General features: G+C 33.8%; 2 protein-coding genes across 3 annotated transcripts in view; both read right to left on the reverse strand.

Annotated features, from left to right (window-relative positions):
• LOC149076245 (cubilin-like) overlaps positions 1 to 20,475 on the reverse strand; it is a 337,914-nt gene that overhangs the window by 299,169 nt on the left and 18,270 nt on the right. The window lies entirely within an intron of this gene.
• On the reverse strand, positions 18,344 to 20,127 carry LOC149076247 (zinc finger MYM-type protein 1-like). The gene is made up of 2 exons (XM_089242201.1): positions 20,052 to 20,127; positions 18,344 to 19,881 (listed from the first exon to the last, which is right to left on the reverse strand). The coding sequence occupies exons 1-2, from the start codon at positions 20,125 to 20,127 to the stop codon at positions 18,344 to 18,346; spliced, it is 1,614 nt and encodes a 537-aa protein (XP_089098327.1).

The following is a 20,475-nucleotide window of genomic DNA, read 5'->3' on the forward strand; positions in this document are numbered from 1 at the left end:
TTATTATTTATATCTTATAGGTTTTTTTTCTCCTGCGTATTTGAGTATTTCCCAAAGATTAGCCAATGCACTTCCAGAAGAGAAAATATTGAAATAATTAAAATTCTCTGAAGTTTAATCTTAGAAACTTAAAACTGATTTCTCTTGATTATACATGCGTCATTTATGTATGCAACATTTATTCATTAATATCCATTCGACAGAGTTTTATCGTCATCAATATATGCAAACACTTATAAAAGATATTTCTGCTAAAAAAAAAAAAAATTCTGGTGAATTATATTTCAGAGGCTTTTAATGTTTGATTTTTATATGAAATTCGATTAGAAAATAACGTTTAACCCTTTCACCGTCATTGATGATTGACAGATTTTGAACTCCGGACGAAATTTTGAACTCTACAACCTTTAATTTTAACAATAACAAAATCATTGTAAAAAGGTTCATATTCTCCTTATTTTGCATGTGCTGAAAATCTGAAGGAAGCGTACTTCATGAAATAAAGGATGAAGATATGGCGTTTACATGGAATTAAGTGGGTTTTTTTTTATTTTGGGAAAAGGGATAAGAAAAGTAGAATAAAAATGTGAGGTTTATATTTTAATTGTGTAAATACTGGGGGAAATATTTCAGTACTTTTACAAATATGAGACCTTTTTTGGATTGGCTTGTCTGAAATTGCACAATGTGCGTTTTAAGTAAAAGAATAGGTGTAAGCAGGCCGTATAGTGGGGCTGTACGGGTTCCAGGTTGAATCAAAATTTGAAGCCCGTGGATGAGTAACATTTCTATACCTAATTAGCTTAAATGGAGGCTATAAAGATTGAGATTCCGGGGCATTGCCTGTATATAGTTACGACACTGATAACAATCTGTAGCATTCATCGAGAAGAATTAGATCTTCACTGAAATGATTTTTGTTTTAAGTGATCAATTCTGAACTGAAATCCAGTGCATTAAACTTCCCGATGTTACCGTTAGAGTGTGGAAATACGATAATGTGAAGATTAACAGGGACGATCCGTTAAATAGAGGAAAATTGCTTAATTTCTCAAATTACCTAGGCGATCTGTACTTTACCTGCTATACGTTAATACGAAATCACGCAAATGTTTAATTTTTAGAAGAGTTCAAATCTTCGATCATTTTAGGTTTCCGATCATTTTTTGATTCATTTCACGTTTTCGATTCATGTCAGGTTCTCGTATTCCTCTTTCATTAATATGAGTGTTTAAGAATCTTGAAATTATTCTTGAAACCATGTATGTGATAGGAATCAAGTTATTTGTATTTTACATTATTCATTATACATAAGCATTGGGATAGAAAAAAATAATCTGAAAACTTCAGAAAATTCGTTACACGTATCCTTAGCTACACATTGAGTTATTATTTAAAAAAATGAATTCACATAGCAAAGAAATTTCTTTGAATTCTCACTCTTTATTTTTTCTTAACCATCTATTACTTGGAATACACAATGTACATACGTTACATGTTTAAGAGTAAAAAATAAATAAAGTGGGAGGAGAGCAGGCAAAAAAAAAATATATAAATCGGCTTCAAGCCACAAGAGAAAATTACAGCCGTTTTCAACGAGTCTTCGGAACATTTCGTTTCACAAAAGGCTGCGGCTGCAGTTGAGGTTAGCAAATGGGAAGAAAAGAGCTTCGTAGAAGGAACTTTTCCCTTTTCAGATTTTAATCACAGCCTTGCCCATTTGCATACGTCAGCCTGGACCCTACTCCCACCACCGATTGCCCGCTTCCAGTGTATGTGCGCGCAGGATGAATAAGAAAAGATCTAAGGGAAAGCAATTTCCAACAGAAATTTCTGCTCACCGACTGTTCATTTCTTCCCTATATATATTTTCCTACTTTTCTATTCCACTGCTCTTTTTTTTTCTTTTTATTTAATACCTTATTTTATCTTTTTGGTATTCCGAAGAAGACAAAATTAATAAGCGACCGGCTAGAAATGTCCCGGATGCTCGCGTAAGATGTCCTCTGGGATTCTTAGAGAACATTTGCATTCGGAAATCCCAATATATCAAGGAACTGAGAAAAAGAAGGGGGGGGGGAAGAAACAGAATTTTGTTTTTTATTCGTTTCCTGTCTCCCTGCCAAACGATGCCGTTACTTTTAAACAAATGCAAATACAGATATTGTGCGATAATTTACATCTATTTTGCTCGAGTATTGAAGCTGAAGGAAACGCTAAGAAATTGGTTCGTCTTCCGTCGCCGTAGAAGCATTAGTTACTTCTTACGGTTTCGAAAGCTGGATAAATTCGAAATCTACTTTTCTTTTATGGACGAGGTGAATGGCTTATCCGATTTTTTTTTCTTCATACTGCTTTCATTTGAATACCTAAATATTCAAAACTATGTCAATTAAGAAAATTTGCTTCTTCATCCATTTGCGTTTGAATTGGAAATTCGGATCAAACGCTCTTTCCAAGCCGCAATTTGATCTCATTTAAAACACTCCTTATAAGACAAAACTGGTTTTTAGTAGTGATGGAACAAATCTTAGCAAGTACAATGGAGTCTGTATCTTAAGACGAATGTACATATTTTAACAACTTCTTTCGAAATAACTTCCACGAATGTTTCTTAATAACAAAATGTTTGATGGCACGTTCATATTTTCGTCAAAATTTAATTTCTTTCATTCAAAGATATTTCTCCAACACGTTTCAATGAAAATATTTCTTTGTGGTTCCAGAGAGTAAACTTTTTTACACTTTGTATTGATCCACTTCGATAATGACGCAATGCTCGCATGTCCATAAACTGGCTGAGTGGAATCCAACAGACTCCATTCATTATTTAGTGGACTCGCACTATCAACCCATGCACGATAGTTTCCTCGTTAACTTCAGTAACTGAGTAAGGTGGTTAGGTTGACAATGCAGTTAAAAAACACGTGTGATTTCGGTCATAAATTTGTTTTTTTTTTCCGTTAGGGAAACGATTCAGTGTCTAGTGAACTAATGCACATTTTCATGCGATTTTTAAAATATGCCTAAAACGTTTGGCTTGTAAGCAATTAATGGTTCCTAAATAGACGAAAGGTGACTGTAGAGTGCCATTTCGGCTGCAGAAAATGTGGAGATGGCAGAGTTCTCACAGCAACGGTAGATTAAGTGATGGAATTATTTCAACAGAAAACTACTCTTTTCCTATTCATAGTGTGCCAGAACTGTTTTGGCGAGAGCAAACTACACAAATCAAACGAAGAAAGCTCTTGTTAAGTTTAAGTAGGAGCTTTTCGAGTAAAAACAAAACAAATTCATTCCCCTGTGTTTAGTTTGAAAAATATCAATAAAGTGAAAATTGGGGTCAAATAGACCTCACGGGTGTTCTCGAGTCTATTTCAACGTGTGCACTGTCGGCTTAATAAATGAAATATTCGAGAAAAAAAAAATCAATATTTTCATTTTTTGTAGGACACACTTCTAAATTATCAGTGTAATTGTATCCACACAACATAAACAGCAAAGGAGGCCGAGATCCCATGATCATTTAAAACATTCCTTATAAGACAAAATTGGTTTTAAGTAGTGATGGAACAAGTCTTAGCAAGCAAAAGAGTATACCGCACTGTGAAAAAAGAAAGATTAGAGGCTAAACTCCCAGTAGCAAAGATGCCAAGAGCTCTCAGCTTGTACGCCATTAACATTTTCTTATTTTATGTTTATTTATACTCATCATTTTATTATTACTTTTTTATTAATATTTTCTTTCTAGCATTTTACTTATTTTTTATTTTTATAATTATATTATTTTCTTCTCTTTTTTTTATCTATTATGATTTTCTCTTTTTTTTCTCTTCTGTTGCCTCGCCTACCCGCCCGGACTGCCAGCTGGAGTTTTTCCGTCACTACCACGCCCTCCAGGGAATCGAGCTTATATCACTCGTCAGACAGAGCCTGGTCATGTTCGGTTCGTTTACTTTAGTATAATTGTATCAGTAACTCTCACATTACTGTATCATAGAACATTATTTAAAAAATTTCGTGGTAGAGCATATAAATAAATGTTTTCAAATCACTAGGGTCCTAGTAATTGAATGAAGAATTTTACATTACTGAAACTGTGTCAATGTTTCGATACCAAAGAACGCCTCCGTTACGGATAATTATTAACAGGATGAAGGCAAAATATAATACCCTTCTCCGGTGAAATTCGGATTAATTGCAGAGAGTTGAGAGAATTCGAAAGTGACGTTACGAGAAAGGGCAGTCAGTTCTCGTTCTCCGAAATAAATTAGCTGACAAATCGCATCGGGCTTTTGAATTATTACTCAGCTAGCTTCGCTGTATTACATCTTCACTGGTAACAAGTCGAAACTGAGCAGACGCAGGCAATTTATAACTGGCTATAATCATTGATGGAGGATGAAGAAGGTGTAACACCAACTTATATCCCAAATGTTTGATCTGAGATCCATGCTTGACACAGTTTTCGGTACATTTAAGAGAAAAATCTATTATAACTCAAATTCCAGTTTTGGAACAGTTATAATATATTAATTATATGGTCGTCTATAGCAATGTTTGTTTTTAGAATTTAAAGCAACTCTGGACCGGTGAAAATGTGGAAATTAATTTTCAGAACGGCCAAGAAGGAATTAATAGAAGAAATAGTAGGAGGACCGAAAAAACAAATGAGAGAAATAAGTTGTTGACCGGAAAAAAAACTAATTAATAGAGGAAATGGTTTTACGGCTGAACAGAAAATGGAAAAAGTAATTTGCGCACCGGAACAAAATAAACACAGAAATGGGAGAAATAATTTGCGAACTGCCAAAAAACAAACATAAAAATAGAAAGAATAATTTGCGGATAAGGAAGAAATTGTTTGGAAATAGTTTACGCGAGAGGACCGGAAAAAAATAAATACAGTAACAAAGGAGAAAAAATTTGTGGACGGCAAAAGAATAAACGTTGGATATAATTGTGAGGACCGTAGAAAAATAATTAAATGGGAGATATATAATTTGCGGAGCAGCAAAAAATAAATAGGCCTACACTTAATACTGTAGAATAAATAGTTTGCACACACACCAGGAAAAATTAATCTGGGAATAATTTACGGGCCTGCAAAAGATAAATAAATGGGAGAAATGATTGGCTGACAGGTAAGGTCACAATAAAAATCAATATAAAAATGATATAATTATTAAAATTAAATCTAAATTTATTTTTAATACTTAAAAACACTAAACTTTCTCTAGTGGATTTATGAATTTGTCGAAAAATGTTTTTCTCGGTTCTATGATGTTGAAAAGAAATTATACTGTATTATAATTATTCATCATGGCGAAAAAAAATATTTTATTTCAAATTCCTTTAAAAAAAAAAAGAAAAACGAATTTCTTTGAATAGAGAAATAATTATTTATGAACTAATAAATGGATGGGGACCAACTCTGTCTTCCAGAGTCATCTGAAGCCTTTGACTTTAATGGCGTCGAGAAATATTGAAATGTAAAAATCAATTTCGATTTTTCCATATGTAAATATAGTTTATATATGTTTGATTCACTTCCTAGAATATAAATATATATGCATAGACGAACTAAACAATCTTGATGCATTCAAAAGAAATAAAATTATTCGAATAACATCTCTCTCTCTCTAGACGAAAATCTTAACTCACAGTACAACTAAATCTTTCATGTTCGGGTGTTCATGTCATTCTTCCATAATAGAATGAGAAAATCAATTCTAGGTATACAATTTTGTCAGGAATTTTTGATTAAATTTTGAATCCCCATACCGTAATTTCACAACGTTACTTTTATTCACATTGTTAATTAACATTATATTAATAGTCTCTCTATCTAAAAAAAAAAAACATATTTTCAGAATTGGTTTAATTAACTGTAAATATGAATTCATGCTACCGTGTGAAACTAAGGAGGTAAAGGTTTCAAAGCGGAGGGATTAATCAACTTGAATTAACAAGATTACTAAATTGTAAAAACAAAATTGAAACTAATTCAAATTACATTTTTGAAACAGTAACATTTGCATGTTCTTCTTATTAAGATTTTATCGCGTTTTTGTAATTAAAATTGTAAATGAATATTTAATATTGGGTAATATAACGAAGGAATGACAAAACTGAAGATTACAGCAATGTTAATGGAAGGAAATTGGAAATATTAAAACCACATTAAATATTGTGATACAATTTCAAAAATTATAATTTCACGCGATATTTATGCTCATCGTAATCCGCAAGCTAATTTACATACTATATCTTGCTAATACTAAATTAATGAGTTTTCCCCTTTTTTGTTTCTAAAATGTACCCGAAGTTTTGTAACTTATGCTTTGATTTAAATTGCGTATAAACTGACTTTTTATTTTTGTAGCTAATTTTTATTCATAGAAGTAAAAATCAACTGAATATATTTGTATCGGTTCTGAAATCTAAATATGGCATAGAAATTTGTCAACATACTTTTATCCCAAAAATTACAGAAAATATTTACTCTCGAAGGAAAACTCATAATTACTGTAATTTCATCCCGAAATTATACCTTAACCCACTCAGTGGCATTGACGAGATACCTCGCCTTCTTAAAATCCTCTTTTTTCATCAATTCTTAGCCCAAATACTCTGTAATGTAGGAATGTTTCGTGAAAATGTCCCACCCCCCTCCACCGAACCTGTCGGATCATCTGCCAGTGGGTGGAGTCAGTTTTTCTTCAAAGTCTGATTACGAAACGATAGAGACGGTGTTTTTTTTTCTTTTTTGCTTCCTTTCTGGGTAACATGGGAATATTACGAACAGTGTGAATAATTGAAAAGGCCAGAATATTTCGCCTTCTTTGTTGTTTTTTAAATTATTCTCGTCTTTTGGGGGAAAGCAATATCACTTGCGTAAAATGTGCCACAATTTTGGCCATTTATAACTGGCTGTCATGATTGATGGAGGATGAACAAGGTATAATACCGGTTTATATCCTACATGTTTGATCTGCGATCAATAGTTGACACATAGTTTTCTGTATTTTTAGGAAAATCCTATATCAACTCTAATTCCAGTTTTGGAACAGTTATATGGCTCGTGCATACGGTCGTCTATGACAGTGTGTTTTTAAACTTTTATTCATTTACGGAACGGTGAAAGAAGTTGAACAATTTCACGCACGGACGAAAATGTGAGAATTAATTTGAGAACGGCGAAAAAAGAAATAATTTCAGGACCACAAACTAATTAGAAAAAATAGTTTGACTGTAAAAAGAATGTTTTTTTCGGTTTAATATAATATTTTTATACAGTAAAACCACTTCACCACACTCTTGACGTATCGCTATACTGCAATTAACTGCGGAGGGTTGGAAGTAAAGGTGTCATCTATAGACGATCGCCTCAAGTTCGTCGGGTGAAAATATCTCGTCATCTATATGCTTTGAACATGGCACCTCGCAGCAACCTTCACGTAGATAGAGGAGCATCTCACCACCAAGCCACTCGTGCCGCAATCTGTAACTGTCTATAAGAGACCGTTCAAGTATTATGTCAGCATATTTTTAACCATTTCTGATTTCCCCCCCCCCTTGTCAGCAAAATCAGTAAAACTCTGTTTAATCCCCCCCCCCCCTCCCGACAGCAAAATCTCGTCAGCTCTGTCCTCCCTCAACGAATATTGAGATCAGTGATGTACGCGTGGGGGGCGGGAGGAGCACGAACGTTCATCAAACGTTTGCTTCTTTCTCAATATCCCATATGCATATCCCTTATGCATAAGTCAGTTGCGGTCACAGCTTTCTATCATACAAGAAAGTTGTTTGTAAAGTAGTTTCTTAGCTTGTGCCATGAATCATCGCAGCTTGTTTTCTCATCCACATCATACAGGAGCGTAGATATTACGTCGGGAGGGGAATCAGCCATTCACGAAATTGTTTCATTAGCATAGGTGGCAGGGTGAACGTAAAAAATTCCCCTGAACACCATACCACACCCTGAACCACATTCGTCTCCCGTTCGAAGAGTATGTATCCGCTTATGTACAAGAGTCTATCACATCACTCAAGGACAAAGCATGCGACGCACTGAGTGGACACAAAACAGTTTAGCCGACCACCATAAGGGAGACAGGACGCAGGAGCGGTCTGCTAGAGAAGGAGCCCATAGAGGACATATCAATAAAAGGGGGGGGGCGTTATTTCAGGTTCCCAAAAACTAGAGAGAGGTTTTTATCGTTTTCGGCATTCCTAGTGAAGATGTCATTAAGAATATTTTATATTCTCCTTTGGCATCCAAAATCATCAAATCGGAAACACCCTTTCCCCGTCTCCTATCGATGCTGGCATAATACTTGAATGGCTGTTAATATGATTAGCGTAAGATGATGATAGCGGATATGATGAAGGATAAAAATATATATATATATATAACACTAACATATCCCAAATGTTTGATCTGCGACTGATTGAAAGGGAGAGCACTATCACCTTTGACCTTTGGACACAACGCGTTTCCCATCTCAGAGATATAGAACCGTTCCCGAAGGATGGGTGTATCCGGAATTGATAAAATGGTATCGTCAATGAATCGAACGATTGCCGATAATTTTGAGATAAAACTTTGCATCACGGCGAATCGCTATCACCTGCGCAAAATCGGGAAAAAATATTCTTGTTGAAAAAAAAAAAACAGTGCCGCATTTTACAGCAGAGGTCATTGGGTCACTTTTTTTTGTTTTTGTACATATCTTAAAATGTTAAAAAAGGATAGATGCTGATATCTTAATACGGATTAAATAAACCACTTGGTCTGCCACGGATATTGCACTCATGTAATTTTATTTTTTTTTTGCTATCCAACGCGTCTTCTATATGTTAGAGAAGTACGTGACCACCCGTATATAAAGGATTATAAACCACTGTGTTTCATCTGCCGCATTCTTTCTAAGTGTTTGAAATAAAAATAGGTATATTTTTAGCATTATTCAGGCAAGTATTTTTTTTTTTACAAATATGATAACGTAAAAGATGCGAGTAGAAGAATCAGATATTTTTTTTTTCAAAAGAAAAAAAAAAATTAGACCAACAACTATAACCTCTCCAATTCCTTATGATTTAATGACTAAGATAACAAACAGTAATTCGCATACGAAGGTTTATATGATGATTTTTTATACTAACAATTTGCATGTCGTATTATTGTATTGTCAAGAAATTATTGTACCTGCAGAAACTAAATAATATAGCGAGTTTTCGCGAATACTGTATCTCCCTTAAAAGTTTAGAAACATACATCATTTTTGCATTTGTAACAATGTCCCGCCATATAAAGACTCACCTAAAAAAATCTATTTGTTTTTCGAAATAATTCATTTCGAAAATTCATGCGCAGCTGCGCATTCATTGTTTTCCTTTAATATTAATTTCAAAATCACACACGGCAAAAGAGAAAAATCCCCCTTCTTTATTGATCCTTGGGTTATCGCATCCCCAGCTTATACATTCATTTCTATCAACACGCTAATTAAGATGGAACAAAAAAATTCAAGAAAGAGCAAAAAAAATCACGAGTTCGAAATTAAAATTTGTCATGATTGCGATTCAGGAAACTTTCTTGAAATTATCATTTCTTTTTTTTGTTCACAGATTTCTTAATACCTAATTCCGCAACATTTCATTCGTTTGCATATATATGAGTACGAATACTTATCAGCACTCTTATTTTGCGAGAAAAATGATTTTTAAATTACGATGAGATAAAAAGAAAACGATAGAAAATAAATTAAATTCTAGAGTTTTTCGAGAAATTTCGTTTGGTTTAATTTAACTTTTTATTTCGTTTGTTTTTGTCTTTGTTTCCGAATCTCACTTTTATTGTTCCCTTGGAGTCGTTCGTCTTCCGCCGCCTGTCACAAACAAACAATGTTTTAAATGAAGTGAAGAGTTTGTACTCGGGAAATGCGATACAACGACTGGGAAAAATAACATAAAATAAAAAAGGACTCGACAAATAGCAATTTTTCATCATCCATGTCTCTCCTGTTGCATTTTGGGATTTCGAGGGTCGGGTACGAGTGGACGGGACCAAAACAAAAACGAAAAGAAAAGGAATCCGAGCAGATAACTTCCTTTTGTGTTTCCGCCCATTCATTTGTTATCGTTTTGTTTTTCTATTTTTTTCATGTTATTATTATCATAACTTATGTATTTTTTGTAACTTTTCTGTATTGAATCAATTTTCTCTGAACATATCACTTTAAAATAAAAAGTTTACTTTTTTAAAACAGAGATTTTAAAAAAGGTTTCGTATTGTCCTTTGTTTTTAAGAGGTCTAGTTTCCAGTCTGAAATCTCATTACAATTGAAATATATTAAAATAGTATTCGTGAATTCAAAATAGCCTATGAATAAAAGTAGAATTCCTACTTTTTCTATAGTCTAGCATTTCAAGTATTGAAATTTCTCAACAAAACAATAGTGGGTGGGGGGGGGGCAATTTTCGCAGACACAAAACCAGCTTTGCATTTTAAATCACGAGTTGTATTTGTATAAATGTACTGGTAATGAATTATTGCTAAATTATTAATTCTTATGAAGTTATACTTCAATATAAAAGGAACGTAACCCTGAGAGAACAAAAATCCACATTTGAGAATTTTTTTTAATCAATTGTAATGTAATCCGGGGAATTTTAAATAGGACGAGAGAAAAGTCGTCACCATGTTTCGAAAATCTATAAAAAGTCATCCAATTAACACAATGCGGTTTGCATCGAAATACTTATCAAGGCGTCGAGGTGGTTTTTTTTAAATCAAAAATGAAAAATAAGTTCAAAATTGATCTCAAAGATGGTACTGTACCACGGAAAACTCAAAAAAGCACAAAATGTGACAGATACAGTACATAATTGATGTTTATTACGATTTGCATTTCATAAAACTACCACATATGAGAATGCACTGTTTTTGCCGCTATTTGTTGTGTTACGTCGAGTGTTTTTGTGATACAGCGCCTTCTGTGAGTTAAATTTTGAAATTTTTTTGTATAATTAGAAAATAAAACTGGAAAAGTCTTTTGCTGCAAAAATCACAGTTTTTTCAGTAGGTCAATTTTTTATTAATTTTTAAAACGCGTCCAGGACTTATCACCCACCCACCCTGTATACTAAGGTTGTATTGTTTTTAGTAAATCATGTTAATTTTTGGATACTTGTCCTGGCCCTTTAATATAATATTGCTACTAAACCGTATACGCACCTCTTACACATTCCTTTGCGGAATTTCTTACGAATCGGCACATACCGGAATGTGTCTTCTGATTGCCTATAACGTATTTATAATTTTAGTGTTACGCTTATTTCGTGTTATATAATCGTGGTACCTCTGTCTTCGGCATTTTAAAGTGGATGTGGTAATCGCTTGAATTTTCATGTTATTCAAGTACTGTGTGTTTGTCTTGTAGGGCTGTCTCTCTCTCCGGAGAGACTTCTTTTTTTTTTTAAATGGGAGACCAGCTCGCATTCGATCCTTGGAGTTGGAATACCTCAGAAAACCAAATTCAGTCGTCGACCACGAATTCTCGTCGCCGACGAGATTCGAACTTGGATCCTCGCGATAAGAGTCCAGCGTGATGACCACACTACCGGCATTGGCCAGTATTGGAATCGCAAGCAGACACAGGGCTAATAAAAATGAAGTACAATTATGTCCATCAGATTACTTTTAGTCTAATGCCAGCAAAAATTTTTGTTAATAGGCATTAATATTTTCATATAATTTAATTGGTGTATACAGGAAAACTGACCTTGATTCTTAAGAAATGTAGTTGCATTTTTGTATGTTTTATATGTAATAATTAGATATGATGAATCAATATATTACATATTCTAGATTAGGGGCGAAGCCCGTGGGACACCAAGACATACCGCGGTAATCTAGGTTCTTTGAACACCGTTCATTGAATTTATTTAGGCAACACGGATAAACACTTCAAAAAGATTCCAGATTAAAATTCTTAGATTTCTAAAAAACCCATATACTGTATTTCATCAAAAATAAAAATATTAGAAAATATTTAAAAACTCCAATTATATTCTGGATCTTATTAAAGAGCATCTACACAGTTTGAAACGATAGACAATTTGGAATATGGCCACTTAAGAGAGATTTTTGATAACGTTCCACTAATCAGAACAACACATCAGAATCTAAAACAAATTCTACATATAAACTAGCTTTCGCCATCTTGAGTGAAACTAAAATAAAGAAGCTACAACAACAACAACAGCTAATTTCCTCTTGATAAATCTTAAATTTAAAGCTTTAATTTGAGTATTCTTAGACTTCTGTAAAGCACTAGTAAAAATTTTAGTATAAAGAGGAATACATAGGTTTATTCCGAGAATAAAATGTAAATGGAAATAAGACCATTTTCTTATGTGTTTTCTGTTACTTAAATATCCTGTTAAATAAGTATAATTACTTTTACAATAATTTTAGAAAAGTTATCTAAATGCTGAGAAAATATAATACTTTTTTAAGGAAAATTTATATTATTCTTTTCGATTCTTGCTATTCGTACTTAATTGTATTACTCGCATTTATTGACAATACTCGCATTTACCTAGAGCACTTCACTTATATTATTTGCATTTATACTGCTTCATTCTTATCATGAAAAACTAACAAAAAAACGTCAGACATTTACTTTGAGCTGGTTAACTTGGTATGACTAGTAATTGAATTATTAAGGTTGAAAATTAGTATGATGACCTGATTTGGGGATGGTGCTTCACAAAGGATTGGCATTTTTAATTTAGGCGTAGAGCAGAGAGATCCGAAATGACCTTTTTCATTTGACTAATTGATCTTTACCTGATTATTGACTTTCTCAAACACTTTATTCTCACATGCTCTGCATAATAAACACATATACATTAAAAACATCATTTTCCTCCAGGGTCTCAAGGGGCCGCGCGATCGCATAGCCAGGAACCGGCGAAAGCTTGCCTTCTGGTCTGGTCTGTTGGATTTATTTCAGTAAATTTAAATTTTTATTCATTTTCAACTTACTTCCTTTTATTAATTTATTCATTCTTTTATTAAATCTGAAATTTGCCGGTTAACTTTAAAACTGAATTTTCGTTAAAATTTTGAATTTTCATTAACTATGCTAATGAAAATAGAAGTTATTTCTTTCAAAAATTCTTAATTTTTTTCATGAACCATTACTCCTTAAGAATTCTGAAATTGCTCTCAATGATTCTGAAATTATTTCTATCAATGATTCTGAAATTATTTCTATCAATGATTCTGAAATTATTTCTATCAATGATTCTGAAATTATTTCTATCAATGATTCTGAAATTATTTCTATCAATGATTCTGAAATTATTTCTATCAATGATTCTGAAATTATTTCTATCAATGATTCTGAAATTATTTCTATCAGTGGTTCTGCAATTATTTGTTTCTGTAACTCTGGAACTAGTTTATATTAACTGTAGATTTTCATCAGTTATGGTACTATTTGTTTCAACAATTCTAAAATTATTTCTTTCATTAAGCTGATTGATTTTTGAGCAATTCTCTAAATTCTGTAATCATGTATACCATACCTTACTATTCCGAATTTGGTCTCAAAATATACAACCTATATGAAATCATATGCTTCGAAAACTGTTTTGGCAGCGGGTTCCCCGAATTCGTTACGACGGCTCTTTTAATGTATGACTACTGAGTCTGGGAAGTACCTCACGATTATAAATACATCACTACAGATTTCAGTGGCTAGAGAGAGAGAGAGAGGCTTTTTAACGAATTTTTATTTGTTTAATCGTTTTCCTATGTGAAGTAGATATTTTCTGAAAATGGTCGATGGGCCACATCGAAAAGCTCAGCGGGCCACATTTGGCCCCCGGGCTTTGTGTTGAAGACCCCTGTTCTAGATATTTAAATTAAAGATTATCTAAAAAATGATTTTATTTGATTCCACATCGAGTATTTAAAATTTTGCATGCATCGTAAACTTTCTTCGAAGCACATTTTTTTCAAGCACTCAGTTACTAAATAAAAGTATACTGACTTCGAAATGATGCATAGTTTAAAATATTGTATATACTTACATTTTTTTTAATACGAAACCTTTTGCGCTGAATAGTAAAATATGCATGGTACTGAGAATATATTTTGGAAAATAAGAATTTTTACTATTTGATGCTAGCTTTTACTTCCGATACTTGTCGCAGGTGCAGAAATCTTGTTACTTTTACGACGACAGGAGAGGGAAAAAATATATATAAGACGACTTTTGTCTCTGAGATTTTTCCGATACGCCTCCAAGGAGGTAAAAAAAAATAAAAGAACTCCGGTGAGATAAGAGGAAAAAAAGAATGTTGACGCTGAGAATCACACTCAAGAAAACTGTTCCGTGCGAAAAACGAAATTTAGGTGAATAAGATAGACTCGGTAAGGAAATGTCAGAGTTCCCAGAAGCAGAGGCGAAAGAATTCCAAACGCAATTCCACGAGTTGAAGAAGTTGAAACTTTTCAGACAGCTAGCTCCAGAATATTCAAAAAGTCTACAACGGGAATTTCTGGGTGTGTGCGATCTGTAGCAAACCAACACGAGAGTTGCATAATGCTGTACAAACGAATCGCTCGTGTTTATTCACGTCAAGTGCAATCGTATATCTCATACAGCAGTCAGTGACTACTTAAAATGGTGAATAATACAGGGGGATAATATCACGAGCAGTTTAACACAGTATGTTGCACGTTTTCACATATCATAAATATGTATTGTTCAACAGTGAGAAAATATGGGAACATGCTGTCCCAAATCGTTTGTCTAGCGCAATAATTGACTTTAGAAACATAATTCAAACTACAAAATACGTTGAAATTGCAGCTACTTAATGGTATGCAATCACTCAACACTTCCTTTTTGTTTTAAAGTCGTATGCACAAGAAATTGAAAAAAATAAATAAATAAATAAAACTTTTGGCACGAAAATTTGTCAAAACACGTTTTTCTGAATTTTCAAATGATCCGAACTTTTCTGCTTGTAAATGCGTTAAAACTTTTGTTCTACTTGCAACAAATTTGTTTAATATATTTGAATATTAAAAATATGCAGTATATTGAATATTTATGAATATCTGTAAATGCCAACAAGCATTTTCTTCAAAAATTGTGTTCTTTTCTCATTTCCTTTTTTCAGATAAAGAACATTTTTCTTTAACACTACTTGTTCACGTGTCATTTCTCTAATTAAATTATTCGAAACAATTTAATGTCATAAAAAAATTGGTCTGCGGATGAATATAGTTAAGCTTCAAAAATCTTGCATGTGGTTGAAGTTAATATTGGAAAAAAAAACCCTAACAATTTAAATTCTAAAATCTCTCGTTATTTAGTGGAATAAAAGTACCCCAGAATGTAAGAGAGAAATCAAAATCAAGTACTTAAAGTGAATAGAAAATGCTTAAATGTTCTTAGATTGACTCCTTAAAGTGACTTTCTCATAGAGTACGGGAAGACAAGATTGTGCAACAACCTCCTTAACGTGGCATAAGCTGTGGAAGACGAGGAGTTCTGTCTGTAGCACTCAAATAAAAAAACAAAAGAGCCACCTTAACATTTATTCAAAATTAGTGATTTAGTGAAATATCAATAAATCATGCTCGGAGAAGTCACCAAAGCAAAACCAAAAGAAAAAGAAAACAAAACACGTTTTTAAGTCTGATACATTCATAATTCATCAAAGTATTCTTACGCTCAAAAATTACGAAAATGGAAACTAAATTCAGAGGAAATTGTACTTTCGTCGAAGAAATATGGCTATCGAATAGATACGGACTAGGAATTTTAATTTTTTTTGTTTAATTCCCTAAAAAATGTTTTGTAAACCGAAGAATAAATAAATATCTTAAAATGAATAACGAAACTTGGGTAATATAAAAAATATATATGTACAAGAGCATTTTCTTCAATGCAAAAAAAAGTTCGCATTTTAAAGTTTTTCTCTCCCTTCATCGTCGTACGAAGCGGGGACCTTATACCTCTTATGCTTATAAACTCATGCTCACTTATTTAGGTAGTCTGACCTACAATAATTCCTTCTTTTTCCGACAATTATGAAAATTTCAAATCCAATTTTTTCCCCAATGTTTATGACTCAAACGAATTTTCTCCCAATTTCCTCATATATTTTCCGGTTCACGGAAAATGATCTGCACACCTGCTACAATCCTTATAGTAGGCAACTCATATATAAAAATATGGCGATGGGCGTCATACTGTATACGTATAATAACGTGGAGAAAAATCTCCATGACGAAACTTGGAATAGCGATATCTTGGGCGGTTGGACGAGCAGCAAAGGCTCGCCCATGCATGGCCCTGAGTCCGCTAGAATGAGCAAGAATGACTCGCTCAGCCTTTCGATCCGTGTCAAAAGAGTCACATCGGAAAGAAATCGATATCGAAGGGTTTCCCATGCTGAGTCGAAGGGAAGGAGTGGATGGCGGAGGAACTCTTTCTCAGCTGACGCTTTTCTGCATGCTTGGGACATATCCGTTCTCTCCTTTCTCAGAAGACGTCTTCTGAGGATGAAGGGGACAGAAAAAAAATATATATATCAAGAGTGTGAGAGAAAAATGCATATTCCAGACCCACCCAACCCTTTCCTACATTCTTCATCTTCTTCTTCTACTTATTTCCCATCCATCCTCGATTTATTGAATTCTACTCTATCCAGGTTTATTCTGCCGAAAAATAGATAGTGAATTCAAGAAGTGAAAATGAATCTGGATATTTCTTGAAGTTATTGGCATCGGTATAACACTCTCTCTCTCTCTCTCTCTCCCTCTCCCCCCCCCCACCCTTCGGCCATCGTGCTATTTTTCTGGATGTTTCAGTTACTCGATATATTATTTGTTTTTTTGTTCCCGTTCTCGTGGGAACATCTGGGAAATGCCGTTTAATCCAGTTTCGTTTCATCTCGAGAGGTTTGGCCTCGTGCATCATGGAGATAAAATAGAGCAAAAGTTCTCCCTGGAGGGAAACACGCTAGTTGTGGGTTTAGCCTGTGAAAAGACGGGAGTCTGTATTTTTTTTTATCCGTCATATGTGTAAACGGATTTTCTTCTATGCAGTTCCTAAGGCTTATACAACGCATGTTATATAAGCTGTAGATATTTATGCCTCTATCCTTCTCAGTAGAAGCTACCTGGCGCAGGGCCCGATCATGACAAATCGGGGCCCTGGGCAAGGATACTTTTGGGGGCCCCCCTCCTCTCTAATCTAAAATAGATTTCTCGGGTGTAAAACGATATAAATTGCATATTTTTAGAATTTTTTGTCTGATCAAAAACTTTTGAACATAAAACTGAAAATTTAAACCATTTTGTTTCACGTGTACCCTTTAGTTATCAAGAAATAATAAAGTATGAGACAAATACTAACCACATCAATAAAATCACCAGTTGCGTGGCTAATGCATCACAAAAATGTTTTACTGTGAAGTAATTCACTTTTTTTTCTGCTTTTCATTTTCGCAAAATCAAGAATTACATTACTGAAATCCAATTTTTTTGTTACTTCTCCTTCAATGCAGAGTAATGCTAAAGAGCTTAGTTTTTCCTGCAGAATACTAGAGCGTATGGGAGACTTTAGACGCTTTAACAAAGAAAAGGATCTTTCACCAGAACAATTTGTTACTGGCAATGTTAAAAAAATTCTTATGGCACTATCAACATTGGAAAATGTCTCTTCCAGCTCTAAACATTTCAGTTTTTTAAACATATCTGCAATATTATATCCATCTTCCACAAGTGAAGAAAATTGCTGTAGCTCTTCAGGAAAAGAATCATCTAAATCCTGAGGGTAGGATTTTTGCAAAGAAATCGCTTTATCCATAAGTTTTGATTTCAACTTCATTTCACTCAGGCAAGCAAACTTTTTCGCTGTGCTATTATACGGCTCTTTACGAAAAGAAAGGTGTGAAATTAAAGCATCACAAACAGCATAATAAATACTTGATTTATAAGCTTCACGAGGTGTCAGGTCAACTTCACAGCTATGTACTGCATGAGGATCTTTGCTTCTTGGCTTTAATTTTTTTCTTGCTACATCGTAATCAACATCCGGCTCACACATATCTCTTGCTAATTTTTCATACTCCTCAAAATTGTCTCTCACATATTGAGTAAATTCAATTAAAGATTGGTACAAAAGTGTGACACGCGTTAAATTCATAGATGATTTTTGAAGTTCCACACTGGTTTGATTAAGCCTTTGTAAAAGGGTATCCCATACAACGATGTTCAGTACAGTTTCCAACTTTTTCAACGTTTTCAAAAGGGATTGTGCCTCTCCAATTTTGTGTATGCAGTTTCATTTTCTTCTGTACCTAATCTGTTAAGAGTAAGTACAATGGCATTATAGTTCTTCCTTAATGATTTAACGGCATGAGCATCAGCACACCACCTAGTACTACTGCGGTTCTTCAATGTTGAAAAATTGCCACGTTTTTTCAGTTCTTCATTTAGTATCTGCCACCTGTGTGTTGATGAAGAAAAGAAAGTATATATTTGTTGCACAAGACAAAAAAACTGCATTGCACCACTGCATGACTCAACAGCATTAACACCAACCAAGTTAAGAGAATGAGCTGCACAAGGAACAAAATCAGCGGAAGGATTTATGCTTTTTATTCGGGCTTGTAACCCAGAATATTTGCCGGCCATATTTGATGCATTGTCATAGCTTTGGCCACGACAATTTAATACATTGATTCCAGCATCTTTTAGAGTTGTTAAAACAATTTCTGCTAGGGTTTCTGATTTATGGCTGTACATTGGAACAAATTTCAGAAATCTTTCCACAGGTTCAGCTTCGACAACATATTGAATCACAAAACACAACTGATCAAGATGAGTAATATCTGGGGTAGAATCAATAATAATTGAGTAGTATTTGGCAAGCAGAATTTCATCAATGATTTGTTTTTCCACTTGTTTAGCCATTATATGAATAAACTGATCGATACATGTTGAGGACAAATAGCTTACATTTCCTTTGCCAGGATTCCCATATCTCTCCAAATGTTTTGAAAGAAATGGATCAAATTTGGCTATCACTTCTAAACAGCCTAAAAAATTTCCATTGTGCCTAGATCCAACAGTTTCATTATCACCAAAAAAAGGTAGACCCCGTATAGCCAAAAATTTCACAACAGCAACAACTCGTTTAAGCACAGACATCCAATACTTCGTCTCCTCTTCATATTGCTGTACCAAAGATGAATCAACTCTTTGTGAGACATTTGCCCGGAGTGACAGATCCATCATGGCTTGCTTATGTGAAGAAGAGTTTTCATGCTCTTTTAATCTGGTAGCAGCATGCTTCCAGTCCCAAAATCCTTCAATTAGCTGACCTTTACATGAGCTGTTGCTATTGGCATGTAGCAATTTGCACACCCAACAAAATAACATTTTCGATGAAGCTGACAAAACCAACCATTTCCTTAAAAGTTTTTCACCATTTCTTTTGGTATGATAAAATTGAGAAATAGTGAGACTTCTCTTCACACCTCCAAAAACTCTTTCAGTCTCCGATAGCAAATCGGTATTTTGAGGAGGGGGATTACATATAAAATATTCCACCATTTCATTATTAATAACAGTCCACATTGCTGGGTCTGGATAAAGAAAATTTTCATTTTTCTCAGTAGCAGCTAGGCTTACACAACTAGGCTTACTATCATCATCATCTTGAATCTCAACATTCCTCAAACATGCTCTGGAATTATCATATTCATTAATTATTGTTTCATCATCATCAGATTCAGCTTTAGATTGTTCATTACATGGCGCATTGACTTTTGCATGTGCTGCAAAATAATTTTTTAATGAACTAGCAATTTTTTTTTCCCCCTCATCTTTCTGTTTTTTCAACTTTCTCTTTGCAGAGCCAGATAAATAAGTTCGAGAGGACATAATTAAACTTATAATATTGAAGTTACCATTGAGCTATAAAATGCTAAACATGCTGAAAACAAACATTGTTTGCTTTTCTCTGTTATGGATTGTGATGCCTTTACAACGGCTAGCATCGCAGCACCGGTGCTTCTTCTCATCTGAGATTTAACTTTTTTTGGTATCAACAGAAAATTCCCTGAACCGACCAATCGGAACTCATTTTTCCTTTATTAGAAAAAGTAGTATTACAGTTGAATAATAGAAGTTCAATTTCTCTCCCAATAACTGTAAAAATATTTTATTAATGTAAAAAAAAAATTATATTTATAGTTTCTATTCTTTAAAAAGTTTAGATGCATTACAAAAACGAAATTCCTTTTTTTCTAAGTATTTAAGTTTTACTTAAAAAAAACAACTTTTCAGACTTTATTATTATAGATTTGGGGGCCCCCTTCAAGCGGGGGGCCCTGGGCAAAGTCCCGATTTGCCCATGCGATAATATGGCC

Source organism: Pholcus phalangioides, unplaced genomic scaffold (assembly GCF_987345545.1).
Source record: "Pholcus phalangioides strain wild (caught in Gottingen) unplaced genomic scaffold, Ppha-v1.0 ptg000015l_1, whole genome shotgun sequence".
Classification (NCBI taxonomy): Eukaryota; Metazoa; Arthropoda; class Arachnida; order Araneae; family Pholcidae; genus Pholcus; species Pholcus phalangioides.